Below are 12790 nucleotides of genomic sequence, written 5' to 3'. Positions count from 1 at the left end.
ATAGAATCGTGGAGGAATGTTCACTGTACTATAAAACGTAAATATATACAATATATGTAAGACTTTTCACCTATGTCAGCCTTCCCTCTAAACACACTCTCAGGCTTGTTTCTGTTTGCCGACTCCCATTTCATCAGTGGAATAGTTTCATGTTCAGGCCATACATTTCCAATACACATTTTTTTTCTGGGGGCACAATTGTATCTATTGTTGAAAATGATTGTTGGATAAAATTCATAAGCATTTGCTATCCATCATGGAAGATAACTCAAATAATGTCTGTCTGAACATTCTTGTATTTTTAAGCAAAACCAAAGAAGAACTTTCCTACCAGTTGTTACGATTTAGTAGCATAATATAGTAGAAGTATTTTTAGAATTAGGTAGTTTTAACACCTAAGAGAAGAGTGCATGGAGACCTCAGAGCAGCTTCCAGTATCTGAAGGGGGCCTATAAGGATGCTGGGGAGGGACACTTCATTAGGGACCGTAGTGATAGGACAAGGGGCAATGGGTTCAAACTTAAACAGGAGAAGTTTAGATTGGATCTAAGGAAGAAATTCTTTACTGTAATGGTGGTGAGGCACTGGAATGGGTTGCCCAGGGAGGTTGTGAATGCTCCATCCTTGGCGGTGTTCAAGGCCAGGTTGAACAGAGCCTTGGGTGCCATGGTTTAGTGTGAGGTGTCCCTGCCCATGGCAGGGGGGTTGGAACTGGATGATCTTAAGGTCCTTTCCAACCCAAACCATTCTGTGATTCTATGATTCTAGCATAAGCTAACATCAAGTAATTTGTTTCTCTTCTTTGGTATTGTCTATTCTAATGTTTCAGAGCAGGCCTTGTTCGTATAACAATGCTGTTATTAGCCATAATATGCTTGAGGCCCGTTGTGTTGGGTATGTAGATTTACTGGATAAATTGTAGGAATTTTTATTTTGGCAATGAAAACTAACAAAAAGTAGATATAAACAGAGACTTTAAAAATCCTGACAAGGCCAGAAAACTTTCTTGCTTAAGGTTGTTTCATTATATTTGATCCATTCAGTAAAGCTTCTGGAGCATATCTCTATAAGCATTGTATATAAACCTTAGTTGGCATTCCATTAGAGTTACTTTGTATAAATACAAAAAAATACCCAAATAAAACTTTTGGTCAGAACTTAATCTTAAACTTTTGTTGCATGTATATTAGAAATTGGTTTTTTACCTTTATTTTCAACAAATTTATTCTCTAGAAAAGAAAGATGTAACACAGAGCTTGGAAAGCTACACAGCAAAATGCCCTGGTACGATGGAATACATCACTCTTCCAGATGGTTTGAAGTTGCCTCCTGTTCCATTCACCAAATTGCCTATTGTGAGGTAAGACTCCAGAATACAATCTCTAACTTTTGCACTGTACCTGTCACATTTTAAAAGATCCTGGAAGGATACAGACTTCTATAACAGTTGCTCACAGTAGCATGGCAAAATGTCAAAATGTCAGCTCGTTTTGAGAAGTTACTAGGCAAAAATAGAGCCTCTGAGGAGAAAACACTTTCTGTGGCCTTTAGTTTCAGGAGGAGAGTGGCCTTTTTTGTTTTAAACTGTCATTCAAGAGTTTCTGATACAGCTATCTGCAGCTGAGATTTAAGTTAGATACCGATCATACTGAAAGTCCACAAGTTGTCTCTATCTGTGGAACTTGGAACTCAGCTGGAACTGATGCTTTTTGTAGCTGTTCCTTTCTGTTGCATTCTGAAGCTGGCATCTTCACTGGCCAGTTCTACATCTGTATTCCTTTAGTGCCTGGGTGCCAAAGCACATCATGCAGTCAGTCCTATGAATAATACTGTTTAGGTTAAAGCCTAGCATGAAGTATTAAGAGTCAGAGATAGAAAACAGCTACTGGTCATCAGTGATAAAAAGCTAAAAAAATCTATGTCAAGAAGTGGCTTTTTTGAAGAAGAGATTATTTCTATTAATAAAAAATATGGTAGAAGTTACTGAAAAGAGTTTTTGCAGAGTTTGGAGTTCACAGAGCGATGTCATCAAAAATTCCATGAAGCAGAAGTTCTAATATCAAAGAACATAGGAGATAATAAAGTGCATAACCAAATACTGAAAATTATATTGATTTTCAGATCTTAGTTCTTGAAATGAGAATGCATGTTTTACCCTATGGCCACTTTCTGTTACTATGTTCTAACTTATTAGTTTCTTTTTACTGAAGAAAGAGACCTTGTCTAACTATTTGTAGTGCACTTAATATGATAGGTCTGTTCACACTAACAATGTTGTGTGGGAGGTGCTTGCTTGAGGTGCTTGCTGAAGGTGCAGGTTTGACCAGAACATATGGCTGGCTGTGGGCAGATGGAGTTGTATCTGGAATCGGAATGGTCACACCACTTCTAGTGTCCTGGAAGGTGTGTTTTATCTCCTGGTTGGAGCAGGTGCAAAGCTGTGCACTGACTGACCATCTGGTTCACCTGTCTTTTAATATGTACTCACAGAGTACGTCTTCCTTGATGTCTTCCAGCGTTGTCCCCTCAGTGTATTCAGTTAGTGCTGGCAAGGCATCTGGGATGACTTTACAGGTACCTGCTTTGCATTGCCTCCACTGTGTTTCAGTTCGTGCAGTGTGTACTTTGGAGTTGCAGCTGGTTTTGGCTTCTTGGTTGGAAAACATGCAATGCAGACATATGATCCCAAAATCATAACTGTTAGAACTAAAGCTGTGTATTACAGTGGGAATGTTAGTTGACTAATTTATTATCAGCTGACCTGGGGGTTGATTTAGTTTCACAAAAAATGTATGTATAGAGCTAAACTAGTCATATTTGACCACCCTAGATCATATTTGCAGTCAAGGCACGTAAGTAGTTGTTTCCAGGTTTTTCTAACATAATTTAGGTGTCTTGTTTAGGATGAGTTGAATTACTGGCCTGTGTGGACGGTATTGTTTCATTTTCCATTGGCTTCTTGGTTAGGTGGCCTGTAGCAGACCCCCATATAACATCGTCTGTGCTTGTCCTCCTTTTAACCCTGACCCATAAGCTTTTGGTTGGCACCTTTTCTATCCCGAAGCATAGCTCCGTGCACTCCAGGTGGTCACTGACACAGAGGGCAACACTCACTCCTCGTCTCCCCTGCCCGTCCTTCCTGTAGAGCCCGCATCCTTCCTTCCAACACTCCAGTCATAGGAGCCTCCAAACATGCCAATAAGATCGTAGCTCTGCAGGGCCTGCACGTGTCTCTGACTTCTTGGTTATTCCCCATGCTACATACATTTGCATAGAGGCATTTACATTTGTATGCTGAGAGAAAGAGACAAGCACATTATCTTTACTTGTTATTCCTAGGCCTAGCTTTAAGAAGTTGCTTACCATCCAGGTGCTTCCTTTACACCGTCAGCTTGAGCTGATCTAGATGCACTCAGAGCACTGAATGTAGTTGCTACTGTTTTGCCATGGGATGAGGAGCCCAACATCAGCAGTATTTAACAGTAAAGAGGTTCTGTTTGTGCTCTTCTCCTCCTCTCCCTTTTCTTGTCTTTTGAAAGTTCTAGAAAAGCCATAGTGATAAAAATCGGTAATCCAACAAAATACTAGTTGTATCTATATATAAAGCCTCCATTTACATCTACACAACAGATGTAGCGTGCTGTAGAGTTGTCCAGCTAGTTGGAAAATACCCATGGTGCAGGAGTGCAGAGCTCTTTCAGCTAAATCATGCTAATATTTGAGACATAAATTATAAGTGTGTGGAAATGTGGTTTTGATCAATGTTGGATAATCTAAGTTTTTGATTCAGTCCATGCTAGAGCACTCTAGAGACATCACATTTACTGACAATGATGACTTCTGTTTAATGTTGACATTTCATGGTCTACTAGTTTTTAATCCATTTAATAGGGGGTACTTAATTTGGATGCAGATTTTTTAATCAAAATACTGTCAAACACTGAAATGCAACAGTGAAATTGGAACATAGTCACACTGTTACCTTTTCCCCCCCGGCTTATAAAGCCATAGAAGAAGTTTGGCTTGGCAAAACCTTTATATTCCATTACTCATGTTAACCTAGTATGTAATGTCTACCTGTCCTTTATTTAAGTATAGTATTCTTTATAGTCTTTCATTTTTTGGTGTGCATCATGTGTTTTAACTAGATGCTTCGTCATATCATAGGATAGTTAGGGTTGGAAAGGACCTTAACATCATCCAGTTCCAACCCCCTGCCATGGGCAGGGACACCTCACACTAAACCATGGCACCCAAGGCCTCATCCAACCTGGCCTTGAACACTGCCAAGGATGGAGCATTCACAACCTCCCTGGGCAACCCATTCCAGTGCCTCACCACCCTCACAGTAAAGAACTTCTTCCTTATATCTAACCTAAGCTTCTCCTATTTCAGTTTAAACCCATCACCCCTTGTCCTATCACTACAGGCCCTGATGAAAAGGCCCCCTCCATCGTCCTTAGAGCAATCTGGAAAGCTCTTTGATGCATTTTTATTTCTTTCAGTGAAGCTTCATAAATTAAACGCATGTTGGATTGGGGAATATTCCATTATAGCGTAGTATGAAATCATCATCTGGTATTTTCTAAAAAACCAGAATAATTAATTGCCTTTCTATTCTAATAGATAAGAATTCACTATTCCCATTTTCATAACTTACCTGTATTAAAACTCATTTTCTTACTAATATACTTAAATGAAGAAAATATCTTATTCCTTTTCAGCAATGATGTCTTTTAGTTGTCCCTATACACTTTTGTTACTACTTTAAATTTACTTGGGGCCTTTTTTTATCTTCCTTTTGTCTACTAGACGGCATCTTCTATTTATCTCCATTTCCCCTCTAAGCAAAGTTATTTTTAGTTAACACAACTTTTTCCAAACACAAGATTTTGATCTTTTGGGGTAGGTAGTGAAATTATTTTCTAATTCCTAATTGTCACTCATTTGGATTCAGTCAGGCTGGGCCAGGGACTAGAAAATGTGCATCATTGAAGCTGCTCACACAAAGAAATTAAATGATTTGGCATGTTCTATGTATGACCCGTGAGGGTACGGCTGATGTGGTTAAGAATATTCCTTCCACTGTCATGCATTAAGATGAAGCTTATTAAAACTTATATAAATGCTGATTTATACAATCAGTATTTATATAATGATGATGGATGAGCTGAAGCACTTCTCTCTCTATAAATTAAGATTGCTTTTTATTAGCACTTTATCAAATTTAATGTTTGCTTCCTCAAATAAGTATCATTCTTTTGTTTGGCTTTAAGTTGCACTCTAATTTCTAGCAGAATTCTATCAGAAGAGGTTTTAAAATACAAAATATTCAGGGATCTGTCACAGTTACTCTTTATTCTTCAGGCTCACATCTGTTGTTTTGCATTTGATTATGTTCAGACACTATCACCAGCAGATAATACATGAATGTAATTTATTTCTTGTTCCAAGATACTTTTAGTGTTATCTAGTAACTTCTTCTCAGGTGTTTAATATTGGAGAGATAACATGTCTGTGTAGTACTTCTTTTGCAGCTTTGTTATTTCCCAGCAGTAGCTTATTGTCTTGGTTTTCTTGTATGCATGTGCTTTTTATAACTGCGCTGAGGACTTTTCATGCTCTCAATAACAGCTTGTTGTTTTGAAGTAAGCTATGATTCTGTGGCATTGGCAAGTGAATGACTTCAGCACTATCCTGTAAATGACACAAAATTGTTTTAATAAAGAATGCTTATCTGCTTTTCAAAGTGAAGATACTTACAGAATTGTAGAATCATGGTATGGTTTGGGTTTGAAGGGACCTTAAAGCTCATCCAGTTTCCACCCTCTGCCACAGGCAGAGACACCTTCCACCAGAGCAGGTTGCTCCAACCCCCATCCAGCCTGGCCTAGAACAGTTACAGGGATGGGGTAGCTCCTCTGGGCAACCTGTTTCTGGGTGATTTTATTTTATATTATAATTTTCTAAATAAGTTTTAAGTTGTTTCTATGACCTTTACAGTGGAAGAAGGCAGGTTTCTTTCTTAGTGCTCTTGTCACAGTATTTGAAGCACTCCATAAAACATGAGAACTTAATCATGCACTGTAGCATTTATAATCTCTCTGGTTTCTTACGGCATTATCAAGGAATTCCAGGGAGCTAAGTTTTCCAGTGGGAGGCAGATGTAGGAAAGGGGGGAAGAAGGGAATTAATCTATGTTAAAGTATGTTGGGATTTTATGGCATTTTTGCACTTGGCCTCTTAATTGGTTTTAGAAGTCTCCTTGGGTTTTAGCTAGACTTATTCCTGTGGCTTCTGAATCACCTCTGTGGTGAGGTTTGGTTTTGTTGGTTTCTACAGAAGGTGCTTTTCCTTTGGGATTTGTTTTCTGAGAGCTTTCAGAAACTTCATCTTCAGTTTCCTTGGGTTGATATTACTTTCTTTTGTATTGCAGCTGTTTACTTCACGTTTTCTATTTCATGTGTATTAATCAGTGCTCAGAGTAGCATTTAGTATTTATCAGTTCATTTTTAACGCAACTGGCTATTATAAAATAGAATAAATAAAACTTTATAAAATGATTTTTACTCAACAGATCGGTGAAGCTCTTGAACCTCCCAACCAGCCTCCGACCTCACAAAGTGAAAAGTCTACTTGGTCAGAATGTGTCAACCAAAAGCCCCTTCATATATTCTCCAATTATTGCGCACAGTCGTGGGGAAGAACGAAGTAAGAAAATAGGTAAGAATATTTTTCATCCTTTTCCATTGTTTTGATAAATTAGAAAATCTTCCTTGGTCAAGGAAAGCAAATATGTACATTGCTTTCTTGTGTTGGAAATAATCAGCTTCTTAGCCTACAGTTCTGAAGGAGCAAAGCTTTGTTTTCTGTGAGACATTTTCACATTCAGAAGAGGAATAAAGTCCCAGAGATGATCAAATTGATCTTCAGAGGAGATAAACTCGTTTTATTTCCATCTCGCGCAAAAGAGAAATCAGGGAAAACTTAGTTCTGACACATTCTGTTCAGCAGTAGCCAGCTTAGCCAGTTATCATGTGTGGTGCCCTGAGATAGATGCGTTGCTGGAGCTTCTCCTTTTCTGATAAGAGATAGATATTCTTTGCTTTTAGGGAAGAGATTCAGAGCAGCCCTGCTGAGAAGGACTGCGGGGTGTTGATTGATGAGAAGATGAACATGAGCCGGCTTCAGTGTGCGCTCGCAGCCCAGAAAGCAATCGTATCCTGGGCTGCATCAAAAGGAGCGTGACCAGCAGGTCGAAGGAGGTGATCCTGCCCCTCTACTCTGCTCTCGGGAGACCTCACTTGGAGCATTGTGTGCAGTTCTGGTGTCCTCAACATAAAAAGGACATGGAACTGTTGGAACAAGTCCAGAGGAGGCCATGAGGATGATCAGGGACTGGAGCACCTCCCGTATGAAGATAGGCTGAGAAAGTTGGGGCTGTTCAGCCTGGAGAAGAGAAGCTGCGTGGAGACCTCAGAGCAGCTTCCAGTATCTGAAGGGGGGGGCTGTAGGGATGCTGTAGAGGGACTCTTCATTAGAGAGTGTAGTGATAGCACAAGGGGTAACGAGTTAAAACTGAAACAGGGAAAGTTTAGATTGGATATAAGGAAAAAGTTCTTTCCTGTGAGGGTGGTGAGGCACTGGAATGGGTTGCCCAGGGAAGCTATGAATGCTCCATCCCTGGCAGTGTTCAAGGCCAGGTTGGACAGAGCCTTGGGTGACATGGTTTAGTGTGAGGTGTTCCTGCCCATGGCAGGGGGGTTGGAACTGGATGATGTTAAGGTGCTTTCCAACCCTAACTATTCTATGATTCCATAATGGTATCATGATGAACATGAGGAAACAAGGATGAGTGAGTTTCAGTTTCTTGGATGAAAGATGCAGATCCATAGGAAACTGGACTGAGGTCGTTCACCACCTATGGAATCCCAGTGTTAGACCACGCGGATTTTAAAATTGGTTTTCAATTTATCTCTTTCAGGAGAAACAAATGCATCTAACTGATACCTTATTATGATTTAACCTGTCTTCTGTGAAATGGTTCAAGTTAGGATTTGTATATGTGCTCTGTGTACCATAGGAGTTTTATATTCACAGGGCAGTAGCTCCTCTTACGTTTTTATGTGGCCTAAGGAGACGTCTGAACTGTGTGTGTTCCTCAAAACCATTTGTCTTTTGAAGTACATACACAGTGTGTTCACTTTTAAAAGCCTTTAATGTTCCATTCAAAGTTTTGCAAACAAAGGAGTGTACAAAATAGAATCAGAGACTTCCTTTGAAAGGAGATGAGAAATTTAATGGGCTTTGAAACTAATGAGAATATTTTAATTGCATGTATTTAATGAAAAGCAATGCCATTAACAAATGAACAGTGTTTTTCTTACATGGAAGTATGTAAGCCATATTTTGGTTAAATTATTGTTAGAGCAAAGGAAATCAAGTACTGCTGACAAACCAAAGCAAAACAAAATTCTTTAGGAAGTCTTGAGGAAATGCTTTCAGCTTGAAAAGCTTTTCTGTTTGGAAACAATAAATGGGATAATTATTTTCTGGTTAAATTGCTTTAATTGTATGCTTGTCATAAGAAATAAACCTGCTGATTTTGATATAAATTTTTCTTTGTTCTTTTAAAGTGCTGGTAGTCTAAAGCAGAAAGAATGCATAATGTAGTTCCATTAGTAAATCTGGCAACTAATGTCATACCTATATTAGATGCTATAAATGTAGCTCTTCACCTAGGACCACATAACCTCGTTTTACCTTTCCTTTCGAAAGCTTTTGCCCCAGGGAAGCAATTCTGTAGCATTGCCCTGGTGTCTTTTCCATGGGGTAGCTACACCTTCTGGAAAGGAGACCAGGGATAGCTAGTGAGATCTCAACATTTCATGGGAAAGGAAGCTCAGACAAGAAATCCAGCACCCTGTCTAGCTGCATCTTGAAAAGCTCTAATGATGTGGACTCTTACCACATCTCTGGGGAGGTTGTTCCAGTGAGCAATCATTCTCATTGTAAAAAATTTCTCTTATTATTAGATGAAACCTCTTTTCATGCAGCTTGTACTTGTTGCCTCTTGCCTTCTCCATCTGTTTCCTTGTGAGGAGAGCCTCTGTCCTCTTTGTAGCAACCCTGTAAGTACTGGGTTATTGACAAGTTTCCCCTGAGCCTTCTCTAGGGAGTAGAGACCTAACTCCTTCAGTCTTTCCTTGTGGGGTTGTTTCAGCATCCTTTTGATCATCTTTGTGGCACTCCACTGGGTTCTGTCCACATCTGTCTTGAACTGTGGGGACCAGAAATGAATGCAGTACTCCAGGTGTGGCCTGACAATGGCTGAGTAGAGTAGGAAGATCACATCTCTGCTAGCAATGCCCCTGCAAATGCAGCCCAGGATCCAATTCACCTTTGTTGCTGCAGCAGCGTGCTGATGACTCCTGTTCAGGTTGTCCCCCAGGTCCTTTTAACGAAGTTGCTCCTTATCCATCTAAAGATCCTGGCCTGTACTGGGCTCTTTGGTTATGTCATTGCAGGTGCAGGGCATTGCACTTGTCACATCTTTGGACACTACCGTCCCAAGTTCATTAGTTTAAAGCAAGACTGGCAAGTCAGGCAAGCCCCTAGCAAAGGTTCTCCTGCTCTTCTTGGTACTGAATTCTGTCTCCTCCCATTAGGCTGTATTTGTTGAAGGATTTGCCATGATCATAGAAACCAAGGCCCGAGTGACAATGCAAGCCCTGAAGCCAGGTATTGATCTGCATGATGGATTGACTTCTGCCAGCACCCCTATCTCTGATTGGCAAGGCAGAGAAGAAAATCACTTGTTCTGTCAGGGAGTATATTCCAGGGATCATACCTGTAAAATTTAAATGGTCCTAGAATCCTTTCTTTTTTGGCAGAAAAGGCAGATTAAAGTACCAGACAAATCAGTGGTTTGTGTTTAATACTTCAATGAAATCAATAGTTTCCAACATGTTCTTCTCATTTTCCAGAATCACTTTTTACACAGTTATATTGATGAAAGCATTTTCAGGAAAAACATTCCAATCTTGTAGTAGTGCTTATAATGTAGAAATTGATTTAGAAGGACTGAAGTGCCTACTTTGGCTACTACAAGTGCCTATGTGGATTCAGTCAAGCATAACTGGGCTTCGGTGCTTAGATCCCTTTGAAGCTCTGTACTACACCTCTTTTGAGGAGTAAATGATTCTTTTGGGGACTGCAGAAGGCATAGGACATTGTGGACACTAATAAGCAGTTAAATAAAAAGAAATTTACAGAACATCCCTTAGAACTGTGCTTTTGGACGTTTTGTTTTAATCACCAGTTTTGCTTTTCAGCTTTCATAGTAATAGGACCTGTTAACAGCTCAGAATGTATGTTTTTAATTTCCACTAGCATTAATTGCAGTTAAACATTTGCATTAAGTACATCTCCCTTGAGCTGTCTAATATTGCTTGCAAAATGTAATCAGGTAGTAAATGGTTGTGAATGTACAATTAGAGTACAGATGGTTTCAACGGTGAATTACAGTCTTAATAATATATATATATATGTATTTTTTACTGGACACTTTCAAATATCCTAGTAAAAAAGAGTTAGTAACATAGGTTAAAATTGAGTAAACTAGTAAAGGTTCATCCACAAATGTTGTAGATTAGCTTATAGTAATGGTTTATTTAATGAAACCAGTTAAACCACCTTTGTTTATTTGGACTGCAGGTCCTCAGCTTGTATGGAGGATCTCATCATGTTCGGTTTTAAGTCTGAATGTCAGGTGCATGTGGTTAACTGTGAGAAATATGGAAGGCAGACAAGACCTTGTGGGATGAAAAGGTTATGAAGTGCTGATGCAAAATAATCTGTCTGCGTTGAACAGTTCCTTAGAACTTGTATCCCTGCTGCTGCCATCACTTCCATAAACTTCTTGCCTCTTCAAATCAAAAAAGGCACACAAATTTGGAACTTGGCAGGATGAAGTGTCTTTAAAGTAGAACCTCTGTCTCTTGTTGGGAAATGTATACTTTAAGTTGATCTTATTACCTGATCTATTTTTGTTCATTGTCCTAAGTATTTTCACAAGTTACGTAATTTCTTATTGCTTAAGTCTCCCATTTTGTCAACCTCAGGAAGTCTGTATCCATAGACCTTAGTGTCATCTTCTCCTCCCACAGCATCTATTTAGTATTTCCCAAAGAAAATTAATAGGAGAAAATTAAGGTAGTGTCTTGCTGGTGAGCAGTTGTTTCCTTCTTAATTTAGAAGGATCTTTTATTGACTCCATATCATCAGCTGTGTCTATATGAAGATTTGTTCCAATTATTTTCAATTTCCTTCTTCCTGTTGTGTTCATTCCTCATGTAGTTGCTGCTTGTCTGAGTTAAATATCCAAGGTAATGTGTACTCTGTACCTAACTCCAAGTACATAAGACTTTAAGTGTTTAACATTAAGGATATGTGTAAGTACTGCTTTGAATGGCTGCCTGAGTTAATTTTGCCAATGTAATGTTGGGTTTTTGGACCACTATTACTATGATTTACCCCATTGCTTTGCCTGTGATTTATAGCTTGTATCCCGCAGTGCACATGAGCAGGACTTTTGATTGTGAAGATTATATGGAGATGTTAATTTAAAACATAGGATAATACAGCAATCTGATAGCGCAGCTGATGATGGTTTTTTATGACACTGTGATGAGGTTAATTCCTGTATTAATTTTACAATCATTTCATATAGAGTTCCAGTGGGTCCAGGGAGATGTATGTGAGGTTCAGTTGATGGTGTACAACCCTATGCCTTTTGAGCTTCGAGTAGAAAACATGGTAAGTATCTTTCCAAATCTCCCCTTTCTGTTATTTTTCTGGAAAATAATTCTCATATGGGCTTGTCTGAAATAGTTTAAAAGAACCATTTCCCTCAGTATGACCTCAGTTCAACAGTGCAAATACTGTCAATTTTCTCATATTTGTTGGTGATGAGGTATTGAAATGAAAATCTCTGCCACTCAGTGTTTAAATGGTTTACTGTTACTGACCCATAAATCAATTCTGTACCTTTCTGCACTGACTAGAGCTCATGCTGCATAATCTATATATACTGTTTTTCAAGTAATAATTATATTCCCAAACCTAGTAATTAGTGTATATTTGCTACTGTAGTTTGAAAATCTCTATTCCTCTTTATGCCAACTAATTTAAAGGTAAAAAATCCTCCAACTACCAAAGCAACTTAATTTTCACTCAGTCCTAATCCAGTGTTGTCCTTTATGTTAAATATTTACCTTTAATATTACTTTAAAAAATAAACCCTGTTTCTTAGAACCTGTTGTTAGGCCAGAGAAGAGAAGCCTGAGGGTGGACCTTATTACTCTCTACAACTGCCTGACAGGAGGTTGTAGTGAGGTGGGGTCGGTCTCTTCTCCCAAGTAACGAGTGACAGAACACGAAAGGGAATGGCCTCAAGCTGCACCAGGGGAGGTTTAGACTGGATATTAGGAAAAATACCTTCAGCGAGAGGGTGCTCAGGCATTGGAACAGGCTGCCTAGGGCAGTGATGGGATCCCTGTCCTTGGAACTGTTCACAAACCTTGTAGATGAGTCCCTCGGTGCTATGGGTTAGTGGTGGCCTTGGCAGTGCTGAAGTAAATGCTGGATTTGATGATCTTAAAGGTCTTTTCCAGGTTAGTTGATTCTGCGTTTTCTAAGTGAATCAGCGTGTGCTTATTTGCTCAGCATTTTTGTTTGTTTGCCTTATTGATAGGTTTACTGCAGTGGCCAGTCAAACAATTTGACTTAA

At 39.2% G+C, this 12790-nt stretch overlaps 1 protein-coding gene across 1 annotated transcript in view; it reads left to right on the top strand.

Annotated features, from left to right (window-relative positions):
- Positions 1 to 12790, top strand: part of TRAPPC9 (trafficking protein particle complex subunit 9) — a gene marked incomplete at its 3' end in the record, with an annotated part of 503806 nt that overhangs the window by 44876 nt on the left and 446140 nt on the right. The window contains exons 11-13 of the mRNA XM_080610640.1: positions 1234 to 1360; positions 6578 to 6723; positions 11732 to 11817. Of these exons, the coding sequence (XP_080466766.1) occupies positions 1234 to 1360; positions 6578 to 6723; positions 11732 to 11817 (359 nt within the window). The remainder of the gene's footprint in view (positions 1 to 1233; positions 1361 to 6577; positions 6724 to 11731; positions 11818 to 12790) is intronic.

The sequence above is a fragment of the Psittacula echo genome (genome assembly GCF_963264785.1).
Source record: "Psittacula echo genome assembly, chromosome: 2".
In the NCBI taxonomy this organism is placed as follows: domain Eukaryota; kingdom Metazoa; phylum Chordata; class Aves; order Psittaciformes; family Psittacidae; genus Psittacula; species Psittacula echo.
This window is presented reverse-complemented; position numbering and strand designations above follow the sequence as displayed.